The 21,480-nt window shown below is 45.0% G+C and overlaps 1 protein-coding gene and 1 long non-coding RNA gene across 14 annotated transcripts in view; one reads left to right on the top strand and one right to left on the bottom strand.

The window, feature by feature from the left end:
* Positions 1–8,665: 8,665 nt before the first annotated feature.
* LOC310886681 lies at positions 8,666–17,563 on the bottom strand. 6 transcript variants are annotated; one of them, XR_014575423.1, is made up of 5 exons: positions 16,640–17,563; positions 13,197–13,255; positions 12,869–13,009; positions 12,347–12,478; positions 9,524–10,305 (listed from the first exon to the last, which is right to left on the bottom strand). It is a non-coding gene; the product is annotated as an uncharacterized lncRNA (long non-coding RNA). The 6 variants fall into 6 exon arrangements; XR_014575426.1 differs by lacking the exons at positions 12,869–13,009; positions 13,197–13,255 and adding an exon at positions 8,666–9,462 and having other exon boundaries at positions 10,043–10,305; positions 16,640–17,549; XR_014575424.1 differs by lacking the exon at positions 12,869–13,009 and having other exon boundaries at positions 16,640–17,562.
* The window catches only part of TSC22D1 (TSC22 domain family member 1), a gene marked incomplete at its 5' end in the record, with an annotated part of 87,015 nt that continues 83,087 nt past the window's right edge, over positions 17,553–21,480 (top strand). For 7 of the 8 annotated variants that reach the window (XR_014575400.1, XM_083811495.1, XM_083811502.1 and 4 more), the window contains one exon: positions 18,608–21,480. Coding sequence is in view for 7 of the 8 variants with exons in the window: in XM_083811495.1 (XP_083667621.1) it covers positions 18,608–21,480 (2,873 nt within the window). Of the gene's footprint in view, positions 18,069–18,607 lie in introns of those variants that run through there. The other variant, XM_083811498.1, reaches the window with a different exon arrangement.

The following is a 21,480-nucleotide window of genomic DNA, read 5'->3' as shown; positions in this document are numbered from 1 at the left end:
GCTGCCTGTGGATAAGCCCAGACTTTCTTCTGGAAATAATTTCTTCTGGGAATATTTCTTCTGCAAGTTCTTCTGGAAGAAATGGTCTTTACTGGGATTGCAGAACAGGAATATAGGGGGCACTCTGGCAAGCTGCAGCAAAGAAAATCCCCCCTTCCTTCTCTCTCCTCCCTTCATCTCAAGCCAAGTGCTGATGGCACCAGGAATCAGAGCAGCACGTGAGCTAACGGACCAGCAGCAAGAGCTGCAGCCCCACCACCCCAACAGAGAGACCTTTTGGTCTAGGAAAGGTCAGCACTTTCTATTCCCGCTCTTTCTGTTTTTGTTTTGTTTCTGGTAAGTCTTTGTGGTAGGAGGAATCCAGGTTCTTCTTTTAGGATGATTCCTCTATCCTCTCCCCCATTCTGTTTTTTTTTTTTTTTTTTTTAAACAAACTCCCCTCATGCCTACAGTTTTTGATTGCAAGAATCTTTCTCCCAACTGAGGAGCTGCCAAGTACTGACTCCTGGTGTCTCATAACATGGTGTCTACACAGGGAGACGCTGGTTCCTGCAGAAGCAGAGCCCACGGCACAGCTGGGCTCTGCAATGGGTCCCCGACGACCCGCAGCACGTGATAACAAGGATCTGTCTTCTCAGCAGTTTTCTTGGCTTTACTCCAGACCCTGGGTCACGTTTATGCTTCTCCGCGGACAACCAGCAATCGTTGCATTAAGTTATCGTCTCCTATCATCTACTTCTCTTTCCCCCGTCTTTAAATGAAAAGAAAGAAAAGAAAGGCTACATGACAAGAGGGTTGTTATATCAATAATAAAAAAAAAAGCAATAAAAACATTGACTTTATGGAGTCTCCTGCCCTGGGCTGTATGTTTTGTAAAGCACTTTTTCAGCCAGTGCCAGGCTGGGATTACTAAATGTGATAACCAGATTCTGATAATCTGCATGTACAAGCCGAATAGCTGGACGGTGCAAATTGCATTGGTTTTTGTCACACTTCATGGGAGTTATTATTCCGACCTTAACGCTTCCTTAACTTTCAAAGCAGCGTGTAGGGTTTTAGCCCAGTGGCTTCATGGCCCCATGCTGCTCCTGCTCAAGACAAGAGGAATTTTATCACTGATTCCAAAGGGAATGATCCCAAACCGACGGAGTCAACAGCAATTGCTCTGTAAGGCTGGTCTCCTGGTGGAAAAAGGGGCTATTGTATCAGACTGCTCCTGACCATGCAGTACCACGGTGATGGTACCGTTCAAGTATTTGCCCTGTGACACACCGCGCGGCGCTGCACGCGTCCAGCTGGAGCTGGGGGTTTCGCAGCCAGTGTGGCACAGGGTAGGTGCCCAGTTGGGCTCGTTTTCAGGTGCCCATTTCCTCCAGATGGAAGCCAAAGTCCAGACCTGTTGGCAGTGACTCTGTAAAATGTCAGCAGAGCTTACGCTTCTGTGGCCAAAGGTAAATTGAGTCATTCTTTTTAATGAAGTGTTCCTTAATTTCCTTTATTCCTCCGGATAGCACAGCAAACAGACTATACATTTCGTAAAGAGATTACAGAGAAGGAGAGTTGCCAATATAATCATACAATCTTGCAAACGCTAAACCTGAAATTGCCTTTTGTTTGCTGCTTTACAGTACATCTTTTCTTCCTGCCCTCTGTAGCTGACAGAATAGTGCTTGTTTAAAAAATATGTGACAGAAAATACCATGGGAAAAAATGTATTGTTAAATCTCAGCCAACCCGTGTGAAGGCTCGAGCCAGGACTGTCAACACATACAATCCCAATTTAATGTCTGCTCTTCGCAGCAAAAGAAGGCAGTGTGGAGCTAAGCACAAATTAATTAGAGGACTGAAAGGAAAGAACAGAGCAAATTTTATTCCTTTCTAAGCCGACCCAAACCCAGTTGGCAAATACCTATCTAGCGCACAGGGATGTGGTTTCGCTTTGTAGTCCCTACCTAGTGAAAGCTATAAACCAGTTTATGGTGAAATCACTTTTTTTTTTTAAAGTCACAGACAAAACTCCCACTGATTTCAGTTGTGCCAGGCTTTTATTCGAGAAGTTGTGCTATTTCAGCACTTCCAGAAACCAAATATTAGTACTTTTTTCAGAACCATGTGTGTCTTGGTCTGTATATTTCGAGATACATACGGTGTGCCAATATTTATTTCTCAGAGCCGTGGGACATTTTACTGCTTGCCCCTCACGCTAGCTCAGCCAGGCAGACTTTGGCGCAGCTCTCCCAGCAGAAATGAAGGCCAGCTCTCAAACTGACCTCTCCAAGAAGAGACGTGCCCAGGCTCTTGGGATTGCCAAACTCCTCGAGGGTTGAAGGTACCCACAGGCTCTGTCTGCGAATGCCTCCTTGCTTGGCTCGCTTCCACCAGGGAAAACAACGTGTGTCACACCCCGTCAGATTCACTCGGACCCGTTCTGGACACGTTGGATGCTCTCCAAATGAAAGCAGCTAGTTTCACCACAGCAAAGCAAAGGTTTGCACCTTTCGTTGTGTGTTGGAATCATTGCTATGGAAGCAATGCATAAAAGCAAACGAAGCAAGCAAGCAAACAACAACAAAAAACATACAGAAACTTAAAGCATGTTTGACAGCCACTTCTGCCCAGGCTGTTGCTTAAACTTTCTCTGAAGCGTCAGGTTGATGGCAAGAGAATAAGCCCAGACTAGTGAGCAGCTGGTTCCTGGGGTGCTCTTTTGTTTGGTACCCCAACCTTCCAAAATTGCCATTGCATCTGACCGTATCAGGGTTTCACCGTGTGCCAATGAACCTTGAAGTTCACAGGATCCTTTCTTCTACTAAACAACCTAAGGAAACCTGTGCTATCTTTGCAGGAACATAAGTTTTAAAAGTGGACTGGATGTGGGATGGCAGTGCCGGGCTTACCTTCCCGTTCCAGAAGTTAAACTCACCCGAGATTGCCCTTCCCAGATGGCATGACTTGCCCCGAGGACTTCTGATATCATCGCAGCAATGTACACACCGCTTATCTTAAACAGCATTACACACGGAGCGTTTTGACAGCCCCTGGATTTGTGGGAGACTAGTGCTGGCCTTCCATAGACACCGCATATGACGTTACGGTAGGTGTGGGGCTTGGCGTGTCACCTCCCCACCTACCTTACGTCAGCACTATAAAGCCACCATAACACATGATATTGTGTTAGTTACGGCTGTACGGCCACCCTCCACAGCTGCTGCAGTGAAGGGTTGCAAATCGGTCTGCAGCAGGGCTAGGAAAGCCCAGTTCCTTGTGGTTGTGTGTCTTCCTGCTGCATCTGTGAAATCTGGGAGTTTATACGGCTGTAGAGTTTTTGTGATTCTGTGATCCACAGCATCCTTCTCTTTCCTTTACACTCTTCTCTCCATCCCCATGTTAAATCAGGACTGAATGCTGCACTCTGCCATTTCTCTTCTACTTGCATAAAGCTTGTTCAAACCAAAGATATTTGGGACCTCTACCTTTTTGTCAAATATGGCAGAAATCACACGTAGCTCAGAAATAATTGCTGGGGTTTGGAGAAAATAATGGGAAAACAGGCATTCATGAAAGACAACTATCCAAATTTCAAGACTTTTGGAAAGTAGGTTTAAAAAGTAATATGTTAGATGTAGGGCTTTCTACCATACTGCTGAACAAAAGGGGTAAAGTGGTCACAGCACTTTTTAAAAATGGTCACAATACTAGGACAATGCAGCTGGGCACCCCAATGGCAAGGGCACTTGTGCTCCACAGAAAAGAGCCCCCTTCATTGGTGGGAGGCTGATCTTCTTAATTTCCCAACAGTAACGATTCTAGTTACTGAGCACACTGGAAACAAGAGGCACAGGACTAAGCACTGTCTGAGGTGCATTGCCACCAAAACTTGAGTATAGGCATAGCCACCTTGTTAGCTCCCTGAAGCTATTCAAGTGTCTTTTTGTAAGATGGGGCTTTGCACAAGACAGGATGGAGTACTACTAGGACATGATTTCTTTGGATCAGCTGAGGCAGAGGCTCTAAGATGTCTGGGATTCCCACAAAATTATTAATATCCTGAGATTCGTTGCCCTCACCATTTGTTTTTGCTGTCTTTTCTACTAATATGAGCAGGTAGTCTGCATACAGTCTGATACATGTGAACAAACAAAAGCCCTCACAGAGAAAGAGTCGAGCCTATTTTTTTTTCTTTTCTTTTTTTTTTTTTTTTTCTCTAAATATGCACTTTTTGTCCTCTGGAAATGTAGCAACCGATTATGTGGCTTTCTAACAAATTACTGGCTCAAAGAATATACAAAGAAAGAGCAACAGAAGAGACAGACTTTGAGTCCTCTGGGACTTTGTGGTGATCTTTGCCAAAGTAGGTCAACGTGTTTCACATCAGTTTTAGCAGAACTCCGGGTAGACTCCTGAAAGAGGTAAGAATCTGAAATTATTGTATTTGTTGCCGCCTTTGCAATCTGCTCTGGCTTATTTAAAGAACTGGTTAAAAATACACTGAAACAATTATTATGGCAACTGAGACAACAGCAGTCATGTTGAGAAGAGAAGAAACATGTTCACATAAATATGCAAGGGTCTAAATAATTCCTTTGGTAGACTGAAAATGCTTCTGATTTAATCACAGACATTTCTCATACTTATTACAAATTTTTTGCTTGAAAACCTAACAAATTATGAGAAATTTCAAAAGCCAACAAGCAACACCAATCCTCCTAGAAAAAATATTGGGTTACCTGAGATTTCCTCAAACAGCAGAAGAAATGGAAAATTTCTAGGATATTTAGTAAAAGATGTGCTGATCCAGGTCCTAGCCTGTATCTAGGAGCCAGAGCATTTTCTGCATCCTAAATATGCTGAAGACTGGATGTAATTTTTGAAATAAAATATTATTATATGCTAACATGCTTTGCAAATTCTCCTGTGCCTTAGTAACTTTCTCCCAAACCAGTATGCTTCCTACAAAGTTTCCCAAATTTACTGCTACTTTCTTAGTCCCCTGTAGCTAAATTTAATGTCTTACCTGATTTTTTTTTCAGCTTTGCTAAACAGCAACAACTGATAGCCAATTATAATTTTTGAGCTGTGTTTTCAGCCAGAGAGATGGATTTAGGGCTCTGGAATGTAAAAACTCAATCGGGGCATTTGTATCACATGTGATTGCGAGCCTTTCCTATAAATAGCCAGAGCGGGAGAGCACCTGTGCTTTTTCCTCCAAGCATTTTGATGGATAGCTTTGCTGGCATCTCTGCAATTGACACTACACTAAATTCAAAAAAGAGGCTGAGTCAGTCCTAAGTAATGGAATGCGTCCAAATTCTCCTTGGCTTTGATTCTAACAGAGAAAGACATCATTTTCATGTCTCCTTCCAGATTAAACTCCATTCCATTTTCTGCTGCCCTCAACGCTCACTCCTGAAAATCCCACAGATGCATTAACATTCAGTCAATGAGATATTTCTAGCAGCTAGCCTACTATAATGTTTAGGTTCTTCTGTAGTTGCAAGGTCTTGGTTTTAGCCTGCCCTTGTAATGGAAAAATTGTCTTTAATCTTGACAGCCTGTAATGTCTTGTACCCATGCTAGCTGCACCATCCAATCTTTAAGACTGTCACTTTGATCTGATGTTGTTTATTGACAGAGGTTGTTTTTTAAATAAAAACAAAAATAAAAATCACCATCTCGGTCATGAGAAATCTGGATTTTCATGGTTGCTTATGGAAATTCATGATGAATATTTCTTTTTTCAAGAGCAAATTGTTTAGAAATTGCTCAGAAGGCAGGTGAAAAATCACCATGTTGACGTTTTTTCTTTTCCTTGGGCATGACAAATAAACCAGTCCCAGCTGGTGACATATCAACAGGCAGTGGGGGAGCCAGATGAAAGGAGGGAGGGTGTACCAGGGGCAGTCTGAGAAGCAGGTTCAGACTGTGAGAATAAACTATACCTACTGAAAAGACCAGATGTGAAGCAGCTAATGTTGTTGACCTCTTAAACCCTCCTTTTGAGGATTCTGGTTTTCATGTTACAGAAAATACAAGCTATTTTCTTGCTGCTTGAAACTTTTGGTTCAGCTGCCTGCAGACTTGGGAAGATTTGCCGTGCAAGTTTGCAGTGGGTCATATTTTCAAGATTTCCTTTGCACCTTCAGAAGGCAGGAGGGTACTTTGGGCTGGAAAGGGACAGCAACAACAGCACAAGCTTTAGACTGTGCAGACGGATGGCAATGTTTCAGTGCAGGTTGTTCAGACATATTGCGACATCCTTCACCTAACTTTGTGTTCACCACCCTGCATATGCTAACATAGCCCAGGAGAGGCTCACCAAACAAGAAATGATCCCACCATTCACGTGTCTTCTACTCTTCAATGCTGAGCTTCAGATTACTACACTTGTAGGAGTCCCCAAGCTGGTTTAATAGTCGCTCACGCACATCTACACATACTCGCAGTCATAAAGATTTCTTGCTACACAACATAGTTAACCGTTGTATGTGTTCAAAGGCACGTGTTAGTTCTCAGTGGCCTTCTTTCTGCTTAAAATTCAGTTCAACTGATATAATTCAAGGGGCCTGACCAAACACAGAGCTTCAAAGGGCAAGATGCCCTGAGAAACTGAAGCTCACCTTAAGCCCCATCAAAATAGATTGGTTCCGGAGCATACTCTGCCAGGTTTGACCATGTTATGTTTGTCCACCGTATTTCTAGCCCGATTTCCATATGAGAGGTTTGTGATTGCATCCTGTATGCAAGAACATGTACATACACAAATGGCTGTGCACATTAGGGTGTCTGCGAATTTCCCTTCCCATCACTGTCCATCACCTACTAATAACTGTGAAGCTTTCAATCAATTCCAGCCAAATCTGGCAGCAGAGCAGAGATTTCTAACACACTTATTTCCAACAGGTCTGTATAAACAGGCAGTTAATTAATGAATAAAAGCCCAATTAGCATATCGGTAGTCCTGAGGAAAAGGAGTAACTCCTATTAGGTACCAGAGACTATGTCTATACCCCAACCTTAAATATTCCCAGCACCATTCTCTGGCACTAAGGGTAGCTGGCAGTGAACAGCCCGTGCCATGTACTCCTAAATGCTCTTGCTCTCCAAAAGAGGGTGGGCCAAATGTGAACTGCTTGCTGGAAATGGCCTAAGCTTGCTCCCAAATTGCGTTCAGGAATCATTTGGGACACTGCTGGTAGACACAGGCCAGCAGCATGCTAAGCACCACGCGGGCAATTCAACAGTATGGACAACCAAACTCTAGTGGCCAGAAATGTTCCCTGGGACTTTGTAATTTAGTAAACTGGCAGAGAAACTCTGCAGGAAATGGGTTAGGTGTAGCCCATCCACAAGAAAAGCTTGGATCAAGGTTGGTTCCATATTAGACGACGGAGAAGCCAAGTATGAAGCGCAAATCCCCAGGAAATGGGCCTCGTTAGATCTGTTGCTGACAAAATGACTTGTTTAGCTGATGGCACCTTATTTAGAATTCACTCCCACTACCAACCCATTTCAGATATAATATAGCAACTCTCAGCCCTGGATGCCAGATGCATGAGTTGTTTTTTTTTCAGCATTCATTTAGCTGTTCATATTTTGTTCTCTAGTTTGTTTATATTAGTTGCCACCGTGATTGGTGTTTCAGACACTGTAATTAAACGAATCTTTATCACTTAACATGTGAATCGGATGATTTATCATATTTGCTATTTGTGGTCAGGACTGAGAGAATTCAGACCATGACCTCCAGAGCTAAAGCACGAAGATGTTAAAATCTTAGACTATGAAATCTGTTAACCAGCAGCTGCAAAGTCTCATCTTCCACAGCACAAAGGGAGACAGAGGACAAATACTGAATATCTGGATACTGGATATCTGGAGACTAGCCTGCTGTAAGAATAAACAGCTGAAAATTGTTTCAATGCTGAGCAGAAGATTAACAGACAGAGGAGCTGGAAACTTGAATGCCCGGAAGGACTCTGAAAATTGCGAGCAGTAGGCAACTTCTCTTGGGTACCGAAGAACAGAGTCTAACACTCCTGCTGCAGTATTATTAACATCTCGTGTTCATATCTCAGTGGCACCTAGTGACCCAGATCCAAGACTGAGCCATCCAGCTGAAAAATGAATACACAAACACACACAGCGAGTCTATTACACGCACACACTCTTTCCAAGAAAAGAGACTCCTATAAAGAAAACTTTTTGCTCGCTTTCTTCTTTGTCATAAACGCACATTCCAGCAGCAGCAGCAATGAAGCTCGATGGCCTACAGACTTGTCCCCCATACAAAGCAGGTCTCCTTCCTTCCCACTTTGTCAGGGGAAGGTTTATCCCCCCTCTTGAAGCTCTTGTCCCCAGGAGAGAGACGTGCAGTGGCTGGCCAGAGCCAACAGTCTGGACTGCGACACGGTGGCTGCTGCTGCCCCGAATGGCTGCGGGGATGCCTGTTCTCCCATGAGAGCGGGGTGTTAGGACTTTGCCCTCTGCCAAACTGTACAACTGCACGAACTTTAGGGCGAGCATACCTTTGTGATCTCCCTGTATCCCAGCCTGAAATCAGCCAACAGGTTCAAAGTTATTAAAGAGAGGCTGACAGACAAGCAGATGGACAGCCAGGCAGAACAGTTGTGTAAGCTTTGTTTCCTTAGGAAAGCAGGCTAAAAAAAGAAACAAAATGCAGTATTCACTCATCATTGTCTACAAAAACACTGAAATCAGCTATTTAACACTTTGTAACGAGTGTAATGGCTCAGCAGAGTTATTTATTCTGCTAGAAAAACCTGTTTCTAGGCCTCAGAGGATTAGCTGAGAAGCCGAGAGGCAGCATAACCTCTCTGTGACCCTATCTGAGAAGAAGCTGGTCTAACTGGAAGTCTGAAAGCAGTATTTTGAAAGCAGGGGCAGCTATGAGTACATGTGCTAGAGGTGAATTAAACTAAGGGGAAGTTTTACAGAGAAAGAAAATAATCTAAGCATTAAAAATGAGAGTTAAAGAAAAAGAGAACTGAAAAGTAGGATAGAAGACAAATGAGAAAAAAAAACAGAAACAGCAAAGCAAGTAACACATTTCAGTATGTTCAGGAACATGGCAAATGACACAAATGACAGGTTAAAGGTGTGTAAGGACAGTAAATAAAAGCTGAACAACAAAGAAGTTTGCAGAACGCAGCTTTGGTCTTAAACAGTTTTTAAATCAACATGAAGCATCACCGCATAGAAACGCAGCAGACGCACAGCAAAGAAAAGCAGACAAGGTCACTGAAGCCAGGGCTCAGCCTACAAATCTGTTTTCATCTACTTGGTAGAGTTTGCTTTGGGAGGTCTTGTTTATGTGGATGGTAGTGAGCTGTCCAGTTTTGGATGAATGAAGACAAAAAACATGCGAAGGAGCTCTCAGATGTCCAGGAGAGTCCGATTCTGACTCAGAGCAGCCTCAGCTTATGGTATCTGACTGCAGGGAAGCTGCAGAAGCGACAATTAGCAAACGCTGAAAGCACCACTAAGTTAGGAAATAAAAAGTAGATATATCGATATATGCAATATGAAAACACTTTTTAATATATTTATAATGTGTACATATTTATATATTTGTATGTGTGTGCGTGTGTACAAAGAATGTGATTTTATTCCCCAGTATTATTATGCTAGGAAATTATATTATGCATTATTTCCTGCACTGGATACTCACCTGTCACTGTAATCCTAGGATCAGGTAAGAGCCTTGAATTATAGATTATTGTTCTTTCCCAGATAAAAGTATTGTATATTTTAATGGTACGACTAATCTTACAGATGATATGAGACCTCTCTTGGTCAGTGTAGGATTACTCTCTACAGGCACTTATTAAAGTATTTTATTCTGCCTGATTTTGAGTGTCCCTGTAATTGATTTTCTATCACATTCTCACAGGCTATATTTCACTATTAGTATCCCATGTATGTTCAAAACTGTTTGTCCTGATGTTCAAGTAAAATATTCTTTTTCTCATGCCATTGGCTCACATACCTCCCACCTTAATCTAGTCCCTACTGAGACACATACACGAAACACCTAATAACCCCGGGCTCTTCTAGCAGTCAATGGGTAAAAATGAGCAGCTCCAGAAGATGCAGAAGTTGCAGGTGAAGGTTCATGTTCCCTACCAGAAATTTTACAGCAACACTTCTAAATTGGGTACTTCACTGGCAGGGGGTGGAGGGAACTGAATCTGGGTCTGAAATATCTTCTTGCTTCAACGTATCTCCCCTCTCCTTTCAACAGCCAGAGATTATTATCTTGTGGTTTAATGCCTCGACCTGCAGACACTTGCAAAACAAACACACATTATCCCCAGACTGAAACTCATTTGACTTAAACATCATTTTTTTTTTGCATTTCTCTGGACTATTACTGTTTTTTCAGTGTGCTTCTGGTACCATAATATCTTTAAATTATTACAATTCCTAGGTATACCAGCAAGAACATCTTTGCAAATGTCATCAAAATGTCATTAAAAATGTTTCTTTGCATCCATTTTATATTACAAAATCACATTTAATTTCATATTTACTAAATGCGTGAACTAAGCAATCACACTTTTTTTTCTTCTGGAAATATTAAGTCCCTGTGTTATTTCCTGTCTGGTTTCCATACTACCTCCCATCTTCGTGTCTGTAAATTCATTTGTATCCTATTAACTTCTCCTATTCATGACCTAAAAAAGAATTGTTTCCCTCAGCTAAGGTATCGCTATATTTTGTCCCACAGGACAGGCACGCTGACATACTGCCCCTTATTTAAGTAGGATGGGCTACTCGATCAGCACAGTTAGAGGCGTGTTTTGGCACTATTTGAGCCTTTGCTCATTTATTATCTAAGAATTCACTTTGCAGAGAGACATGGCAAATAATGCTGATGGGTTTCAAATTCTCATCAGTGCTTCCATGCTGAACTACTAACAGAGGCATTAAGTCTGAGCAGAAATAAAGCACATTCTAATAAACAAAAGCATTTTTTTGTGTAATACAATTTAAAATGGATAATTTTTGAGCCTCTTACTAACAGCAGTTAAAATGCCCTTATGAGTGGTAAAACTGGCAGTGAGGTAGCGTGACTTGATCCTAAAGCAGTGAAATATTGCAGGGCTGGTTGTTAAGCTCATGCATAAAGTTTATATAAGACAAAAAAGCCAGCATCTTTCAAAAAAAATATTGGAGAATCTGTGGTCTAGCAGTGTATGGAGTAACTTGAAAAGGACTCAACACTGTTACCAAATAAAGATCAACATAATCCTAAAGCTACAAAAGACCACACCTTAGCACATACCTCATCTTCTTGTCTTCTGAGCCTACAAATATTTACATATTTTATGTTAAGTTTTTAGGGGTTTAGTGACTAAAAGTTAACAGTCAAAGGGACTATCCACATGACTTAAGTTAAGCCTCTGACTACAATGTCTAAAATTGTCTGGACATTTTTTTTTTCATATCTTTTGTTCTACTGAAATGGGAAGAGGCAATTTTTCCTGGTGCTTGAATCAGAATTTCCAAACCTGTTTCTTACTAAATTTTGTTACAAGACCTTTTAATTCAGCTTTTCAATGCCTGTCAGTGAGTGTGTGCAGAAGCAAAAGTGTCACATAGAGCAATTTAAAATGCAGAGGTAATCAAAGAGAAGATGCCCAAACAATTATAAAACAGGTAAACAAACTGAAGACCTCAGGTAAGTGGAGGAATTATATACACTGCTTTACTATTACTGTGAACAGGCCTGTATGTCCTTTAGTAGTGAAATAACTGTAGAGAAATAGGTGATTTTTATTATTAGAATTATGGGAAAATTACCAAGTGACTACTCATAAAAGTTATGTTTACTTCTGCTGTGCTCATGACCAGTCTGTGCTTGCTTTCAGTAAGCAATCCAGTTATACTACGACTAAGGCATATACAAAGCAAAGTTTAAGTTTGCTCAGGCACTGCCCAATAGAAAATTTTAGATTTGCGCAAACAAATATTTGCTTCCACAGAATATGTTTTAGATGGGAATAAATACTGTTGACACAGTAGAAAGGGAGATGAAAATTAAGATACACGAGATTCAGAAAATCGAATGGGTTCAAGAAAAGCTTCTCTGTACCCTTTGCAACTAGGACAGACTATTTGCCTCCAGTTCCTGTATTATTATATAGTGACAAAAATTACGTGGATGTGTTAAAAACTAACTAGCTGCACAGTCTGCTTTTGCAAAGAACTCTGTATTCAGACAAGGCTTGTGGTTCAGCAAAAAAAAATAAATCCAGAAATCTATTTATTTACTCCTAGTCTAAAATTTTAACGATTTCTGCCTCATCAGAATGGACCCACTCACCCTGATCACTGAAGAAGACACATAAATTGCAGAACTTTTATACACCACAGAATTCCTTGTGTAATCAATGGAGAGAAGTTTGTTCTTAAACAAAGCGTTTTCCTGAGTGCTTTCCTCTATCAGGGTTAGGATCTGCAAAAAGAAAACAATTCCACACAGTCCCTGTGACCGAGAACTACAACACAAAAGAGCTCAGGTTTCCAATACTATTTAAGAGTCCCATGAAAAATCTTTCTGAATAATTCGTAAAAACTAAAGCTAATCTAAAAAAAACTGTTTGACTTCTCACTTTGCTCATATTTTCCAGAGGTAAAAAAAGGGAGCGTCTATTTAACAACTGGACCATTTTTCAATGATTTGATCATCATTTTATTTGATCTTCAGCTTAATTATATATACCACTTGGCTGACTAATCAAAGATCTAATAGTTAACAATCTAAGACCTGTACTCTACAAACAATTAAATAAATGATCTCAGACTACAATGGAACTGCATCTATTACAATGAGAGGTTGAGGTACCTGAGAAAGTCTTTCCAGAACTTGGCTCTGCTATGAGATGCAATTTCATCAACTGACTACAAAATGCAGTTGAAAATGGAAAATAAAGGAGAAAAAGATGATATTGATGAAGCTGTGGTGTTGGTTTTGTTGATAACGCATCTGTCAAGGAATGGTGGAGGGTTTACTTTTAACCATGGCTTCTGTACTACATTGCTGTGCACGTAGTCTATATAAATATAGTCTATACAGTTTAAAGTGATGGTAAAAGTTTCTACAAGTTTTTCATAAACTCTGAATTTGAATGCAATCCTTACCAAGAAAAAACAGAGAGAGAAAGACTACCTACTTGGCCACATTCCCCAAGTGCAGGTATAGGAATATTTTAAAATGACTTCTCCAGACGATCTAGAAATATACGATTTTGAGAAAATTGGCATTGAAGTAGAACTGACTAATGTAAAGAAAACCATTTTTTTTAAGACTGCTAAGATTATCAATTTCTGCAAACATTTAATAGAAACTTGTGAGAAAATTTCCCCTTCCATAAGGTTTGACAGTATTTCATAAGAATTAAAATAAGGACTGAAAAATGTCTCAGTAGGCGTTTTGGAATCAGTCAGTAAACCCAATCAACCAACTAACCAGCCAACTAAAAACAAAACAAGAAAGGAAGATCAAGACTTGACTTGAACTTTCTAAGAAAACACAGAAGCAGAATTACAGCTTTTTCAGAGCTGAAAGGTGAGTTTTCTTACGAACACTTCTCTAAGAAGGCAGAAAATAATTGCATACACCTTTGCAAATCAACAGAGACTACAGTCAGCAATATTAATGAACACAGAAAAGCCTTCTGTCTAAAGTAACAATGGAGCTTCGAATCATAAAAATTTCTTTTCATTAAAGTTTCAAAAAATATTTATGAGCAGTCACACAGGATTTAAAACACCTGTCAGATTGATCCCCCTTGATTCTGACTTTGTCTTGAGTGAAAAACCAACAGTACTCCCATTTGTTGGCTTTATAAATACTGTATACAAAAATACAAACTACTGCATATAGTAGGCTGAATGTATACAACTGTGTCTCATAGTAAAGGAGCCAGAGAAAGAAAATACTAAAATACTACTTCTGGAATCCCTGGAGAATCTGTGATGGCAATAAGGCTTGTTTCCTGTCTGAAGAAGTACTACAAATTTGGAAGGCAGATCTCTAAATATGTATACTGCGAAGATCTTGTTCTCTTGCACTAACCTGAAGTACAAGATTTTAAGGTTGAAACAGAGTTCTTCCAGACACACGCTCTCCCTACCTGGCAGCAAGGGCTCCATCAATCCCATCTGTACTTGCCTGTTCAGAAAACATGCGTGTAAGAGATGTAATCCAACGGGATTCCTCTATACTGGCAACCCTTCCGTCTCGAACAGAGACCCCAAGAGTTCATGAAGCCATCGCAGGACTGCCCTGTAGCCATGAGCAGTGACCACAGTGGATAAGGTGCTGGATCCAGACAGTGATGACAGAAGCACCTCTGTATCCAGCCAGTAGATTGATACAGTTCATTAAAAAACAGGAGGTGAACTTGTTTGGAATAACTATGGAGCAATTTGCCTTACAGTCCAACACACCCTACATGAAGGTGGTTAATTTTGTCATTGCCCAATTTTGAAATATTTGGTGTGTTTTAAAATAGGTATATGTTGAAGGTTCTTTTCCCACTTTGAACAACTAAATAACAACATTTATAGCAAACAAATTATCAATTTCAACAGTTTAATTTCAATTTCATCAATCTTTGATGGATATGAAAAGGAATTAAAATCTTTAAATCAAGAATTCCATTCTGAGACTGAGGCTTCCAAAAAAAAAAAAAAAGAAAAAAAAAAAGTGTAAGCATATGGCCGGTGAAAAGGTGTAAGCAAAGAAAAAAAATATCTAAGATGACATTAATATTTATTAACAGTATTTAAAATATATTTCAATCAGGCTGCTTCAGACGTGCTTTGTGTAGCCTAGACCATCATTTGGATTGTTAACTGACTAGTGACCACATTATGCGAGTAAGTTACGACTTATCTAAATTACATATTTTTTCTCCAGTTTCCCTTGGGGAAGAACTGTGTGGAGCTAATCTAAAGATGTTTCACATACTGTACTAAGAAGTGTATAGCCCAAGAGGATGACAGGTATCTTACCAACTACTTGAAATGAATGTAATTTATTTAGTTGGAGTGTGCTAAACCAGACATTTAACCAATTACCATACTACTTTTTAAATTCTTTTTCAAGCTGATTGATGCCTATTAGGTGCATACAAAATTCTTTCTGAGTTACTTATATAGAGATTTTTAAGGTTAAAAACAGATTCATCCCTCTTCCTAGACTATGTGCTTTAAAAGTAGTTGGCCTTTGTCCAAACATTCAAAAAATCATCTTTGCACTGGGACTAATCACAGAAGGCTTAATTCCTCAAGGAAATTGTTCTGGGAAAGTTATAAGCAGACAGAAGAGGAATTTATAATGGAAGTTGGCTTGCAACCTCAGGCTCTCATCCCAAAAATGTTTACACACATTTAGCATTCAGCATACGAGTATCTCATCAAAGATACATATAAGGCCGCAGCGTTGCATCAATTTCCATGTAGACAGATCATGGGCATCTTTGTGACGCTTTCCTGAAATCTGTGAGGGTCACATGAAGATGTCTTCTGGTATGGGGCTCACAACACGTTCAGGTAGCATGGTCTTCGATATGTTCTGATTAGCAGCTTTAAAACATAATATTGCCTAGTTCTCGTAACAGGCAGAATCTTATTTAATTACATGCCAATCGCTTCACAGTGCTCAGCACTGTCTGTATACAGGCAGTGGGCTAGAGCCATGGAAGGAGCAATGGTTGCAAGTCTACATTTCAGGTACCCAGAGACCTGAGCTGAATGTTTGCATTCCAGATATAAAAGCAATTAGGATGCAAAAAGCAGGATTTTCTCAAAGCTACCCCTGTCCCTCACACTGACTGAGAGATGGATAATCTAGTTAACAGGGTGAGACAAGATGGAAGGCTGAGATTCAGGCACAGGCAGCAAAAACTCCCACTGTGCGTGACCTTGAAACCTCACCCTTTTCACAAAATGGAGCTAGAAAAACAGCATTTTTAGTACCTCAGTGATTAAACACCACACACTGAACATGGGAGACTCAAATCTCCTCTCTGCCTGAAGGAACTCACATTTACATCTCCCACAAGAACTCTAATGACTCAGCTATGATATAGTAGCTTGGACTCTCCCAAATTCTCCTGTTAAAGCTCTACTACTCTTCACAACATATTTACATATTCACTGCAGTAAACACCAAAATCTTTTTTTTTTTTTTTTTTTTGCTTCTCCCATGTGTCCTGTTGATTGTCCTAAGCACTGGCTTTTGTAAATAAGCTATAGAATTAGTCCGAGTCAGTCAAGCCCTGCAAACGTTTTATTGTTCCACACAAACCACAATAATTTCAAAGAGGTGACTGAGACATCTCCACCAGCTCATGAAAGACTACGTTAGGAGATGATGATGTGCTGCCAGAAAATGGGATACACAAGCACCCCTCCTGGTATAGGTGCACACTTCATCCACCTGGAGAAATGGAGGAGAAGGTTTGAACCTTTCCCCCTCTGTAGGAAAGCAGGACAGCCAATTTAGCAAGCTCTGAAAGTGCTCCTGGTGGGAGTCCTTAGGACAGGAGAGGTGGAGCAATGACTGTGGTGTGAATTTGTTGGGTTTGTGTTGCAGTGAGATACCTACCTACCTGCTGGATGCTCACCAAGGCATGCTAACAGGTTTGTAGATGCTATGGAAGATCTCCTGGCCAACGCATGAGCACCGAGAGCCTTCAGGGATCAGAGAGCAGCCACGCCAGGTTGAGGAGAAGCCAAGGTTTGGCCATGGGACAGCTGAAGCCACAAGGGGATGGAGATGGCTGAGGGCTGTATCGAGCTTCACTACGTCTGAGGAGGGCCACGAGGTCTTTCCTCCCTGATGAAACGCCAGTACTGAAACAGCAAGAGAAGAGCAGTGGACGTGACCTCAATTTCACTTAATGATAAAAAAAATACTTGTGAAGGGTGACAATTTTTTGAAAGAGCGCTTCAGTACGTTCCTTCTCAAGCTCCTCGATGCGCCCACACCACCTCAGGGAGTGGTGGCAGCCCTGGGACCTCCTGCCGCCCTGGGGGACATGGAGACCCCTGAGGGGGGTGAGGGCCGGGGGGCGGCGGCGGCCATTTCGGGGTGTGAGGGGACCCCCGGCGGCACAAAGGGACGGGCGAGGCGCCGCCGGCTTCCCCGCGCACGGCAGGAGGAGGAGGGCGACAGGAAAATTCTGGACCGAGGGAGGGGATGAAGACGAAGGTGATGAATAACGCGAATAAACCCGCGGCGGAGCCCAGGAGGGGGAGGGAGGCGGCGGGTCATGTGAGGCACAGTCACGCTGCGGGACCGCGGCACCTGGGGCGCGGGGCGGGTTGGTGGCGGGGGGGGGGAGCCGCCATTTCGCGTCCCCCCCGAAGCCCCCTCCCCGCTCGGGAGCGCCCCCCCCCCTCGGCGGGGGCTCGGCGGCGGCTCGGCGGCGCTCGGCAATTTCCGCCGGGCGAGCCGAGCCGATTTCCGTCGTCCCGGGCCAGCCGGGCTTTATGTCTGCCGGGCTGGGCGCGCATGCGCGGCGGCCGCCGCCATCTTACGTTGTCTGCGGGCTGCCCTCCCCTCGGGCCAGCTCTGCCCTCCCCCCTGCGGCCCCGCGCTGCGCCCTCCTCCCCGCCGGGCTCCGCGAGGGGCCGGGGGAGAGCCGGGAGGGAAGGGAGGGGAGGAAGGGAAGAAGGGGAAAGGAAGGCAGAACGCAGCGGGAGGAGGACGCGGCTCTGCGGAGGAAGAGCGGGTGCCGCCTGTTATAAAGGGGGAGGAGGCGGAGGGGGAAGGAAGAGCGTGTGGAGCGGAGCCTCCTCCAGAGACAGCCAGACACGGAGGGAGGAGAGAGCGGCTGCCTGCCTGCCTGCCTGCCTGGCTCCCCCGGCCTCCCTCCCTCCTTTTCATGGACTCCCTCGCCGGGCTGCCGCTTTTCTTCCCTCCTCCTTCCGTCTCTCGGCTCCCCAAAATGATTCAGCTCCATGGCTGCCACTGACGGGGATGTCCCTGCCCGGCTCAGCCTGCCGCTGCCTCCCTGCCGTGCGCCAGTCCCGTACGTATCCGCGCCTTCCTCCTCCTCCTCCTCCTCCTCCTCCTCCCCCGATGGCGAGGGGCGCCGGGCCTGCCGGCGGAGGGCGGTTCTGCCGGTTGCCGGCTTCCATGAGGGGAAGGGAAGGGGCTCGGCCCCGCCGCCGGCCGGGCTGAGGCGGGCATTGCCTCCTGCCCCGGGGGAGGCGCGGCTGGAGGGGCCAGGGGAGTTTGGGGGTGGCTGAGGAAAAGGGGGTGTGTGTGAGGGGGGTGCGAGGGGGAAAGTGGACGGCGGAGGGGTGGAAGTGTCACGTTCAGGGGCGGCGGAGGGCCGGTGCTCGCCCCCTCCCTGTGCAGGAGGAGGAGGAGGAGAGGGGGAGGCGAGCGGCGGTGCCGAGGCGGCTCAGCCCCTGCGCTGCGGGAGCTGGGGGGGGGGGTATGGGGTGTGGGGGGGGTTGTGCGCGGTGTCTGTGCCCTGCTGCCGAGCTAACTGTGTGTGTGTGTGTGTGTGTGTCTGTCTCTCTCCATACCGGGGGACTGCACTCTTAAAATCCGCCCGATACAATGCACCAGCCTGACTCAGCCGCAGACATTAGTGCTAGGAAGATGGCGCACCCGGCGATGTTTCCTAGAAGGGGCAGCAGCAGTAGCAGCGGCAGCAGCTGCGTTACTGCTCCCACTGCACCAGGTACCGGCGTCGGGAGCGCTGCCCTCTCCGCCGAGGATTATCAGCCGCCCTTGCTGGTCCAGCCGCCGCCTCCATCTCCTGCAGCATCTTCGTCGGCGGGTCCACAGCCGACACCCCCTCCTCCACAAAGCCTGAACCTCCTCTCGCAGTCTCAGCTCCAGCCACAGCCTCTCGCGCAGACTGGAGCTCAAATGAAAAAGAAAAGTGGCTTTCAGATTACCAGCGTGACCCCTGCTCAAATATCGGCTAGCATGAGCTCTAATAACAGCATAGCCGAAGATACCGAAAGCTACGATGACCTGGATGAGTCCCACACTGAAGACCTGTCCTCTTCAGAAATCTTGGATGTTTCTTTATCCAGGGCCACTGACTTGGGAGAACCCGAGAGGAGCTCCTCTGAAGAGACTTTAAATAACTTCCAAGAGGCAGAGACTCCTGGGGCTGTTTCTCCAAACCAGCCTCACCTTCCTCAGCAGCACCCTTCTCTGCCTCATCACCCACAGCAGGGCGTTGTGATCAATGGAAGTGTTCACCCCCATCATGTTCACCACCACCATCATCTTCACCACCACCACCACGGACACCATCATCCATCGCATCCTGGGGTGGGCAGTGCCCCGATTTCTGGAGGACCACCACCCAGTCCATCGTTTAGAAAACTATCAACAACTGGAAGCTCTGACAATGTCATATCAACTGCACCGGGTTCTGCTGCATCATCCACTGGTTCCCCCGCATCTGTCGCGTCTAATATCCGCACTACGAGTACTCCTGGCAATTTAGGTGTAAGTCCTGCTTCTGGAACTAGTACCTTAAATAATATGGGCGGTGGTAGCTCTAGTGTGGCAAGCAGCATGCTTGGTACTATAAATTTAAGCAACATCACAAGTACTGGTAATGTAAATGCTTTGTCTGGAACTAGCAGCAATGTTAATGTGAATATCTTGAGTGGTGTTGGCAATGGTACGAGTGCTTCCTCTAGTGTCATTAACAACGTTACTAATCCAACTGCAGGAATGGCAGTGGGATCAAGCCAGCAGCAGCCTGCATCTGGCACATCAAGGTTTAGAGTTGTAAAATTAGATTCTAGTTCCGAACCTTTCAAAAAAGGTAGATGGACATGCACTGAATTCTATGATAAAGAAAACACTGCTGCAGTTTCAGAAGGAGTAGCAGTAAACAAAGCAGTAGAGACGATAAAACAAAACCCGCTTGAAGTGACTTCTGAAAGGGAGAGCACCAGTGGGAGTTCTGTTAGCAGCAATGTAAGCACACTGAGTCACTATACAGAAAGTGTGGGAAGTGGAGAAATGGGAGCACCTACTGTGGTACAGCAGCAAGCGTTTCAAGGTGTGGGTCCACAGCAGATGGATTTTAGCAGCGCTGCTCCTCCGGCAATTCCAGCATCTAGTATACCACAGAGTGTTTCTCAATCACAGCTTGCACAAGTCCAGCTGCATTCTCAAGAGGTAAACTATCCGCAGCAGAAGCCAGGGGTCCAGCCTCCTGCACAGGCCAGTCTAACCACTGTTCCTGGGGTTCAGCCAGCCCCGGTTAATATCCTAGGTGTAACCCCGTCTCTGGGCCACCAGCAGCCTGCCATTCAGAGCATGGCTCAGCAGCAGCTGCCGTACCCTCAGCCGGCGCAGCCCGTGCAGACGTTGCCGGTTGTACAACAGCAGCAGTTGCAGTACGGACAACAGCAGCAGCAGCAGCAACAAACGGTTCCTACGCAGATGGCCGCAGGTCACGTTAAGCCGGTGAACCAAAACTCTGTTACAGGGGCCATGCCGGAGTACATCCAGCATCAGCAGATCCTCCAGCCCCCGGCGCCTGCTATGCAGCCCAGTCCTGCCGCGGTAGGAGCGGGGCTGCCGGTTCCCGTCGCCCAGGCCCAGAGCATGCAGCCTGCGGTACAAGCACACCCCGCTGCTGCCCCGGCTCAGCCTGTCGCGCACGCTCCCGCAGCCCTACCAGGCGTAGGTACCGGCGGCCAAATGCTGAGCGTCGGGCAGCAAGGAAGCGTAGCCGCTGTGGTGCAGCCACCGCCTGCTGCAAACCAAATCCCACCTCCGGTCATGCCGTCGACGGCTGCTCCTCCATCTTCACAAGTGGTGCAGCCTGTGCAGACAGGAATAATGCAGCAGGGGTTACAGGCCGGCGCTTCGGGCCTTCCCCAGCAAATGGTCATTGCTCAACAAAATGCTTTGTTACCTGTGCAGCCGCAGGCGCAAGCGGTGGAGTCGGTGGTCCAAGGAATGACCGGCCAGCAGCTGCCTGCAGTTAGCCCTATACCTTCTGCTAGTACTGTTCCTGCACCGAGTCAAGCTGGTTCAGCTGTGCCTCCTGGCATACCTTCTGCCTCTATAGGTTTGGGACAGCCACAGAACATAGCGCAGGCTTCGGCTGTGCAGAATGGGAATTTGGCTCCGAGCGTTAGTCAGCCTCCGTTGATATCAACAAGTATAGGTCTGCCGGTGGCACAGAGTGTGCCGCAGCAGATACCGCTAAGCTCTGCCCAGTTCCCCGCACAATCACTAGCTCAGTCAGTCGGAAGCCAAATCGAAGATGGCAGACGCCCTACGGAACCTTCCCTCGTTGGTTTACCTCAAGCTGCCAGTGGCGAGAGCGGCGTCGGAGCGCCAGCCGTCTCTGACGGCACTAGCAGCAGCGCGCCATCCTCTGCTTCCCTCTTCCCGCTGAAGGTGCTGCCGCTGACGACGCCCCTCGTAGATGGTGAGGATGAGAG

This window comes from Anser anser (genome assembly GCF_964211835.1).
Source record: "Anser anser genome assembly, chromosome: 1".
Lineage (NCBI taxonomy): Eukaryota > Metazoa > Chordata > Aves > Anseriformes > Anatidae > Anser > Anser anser.
Note: the sequence above shows the minus strand (reverse complement) of the source record. Positions and strands in the feature narration are given on the sequence as shown.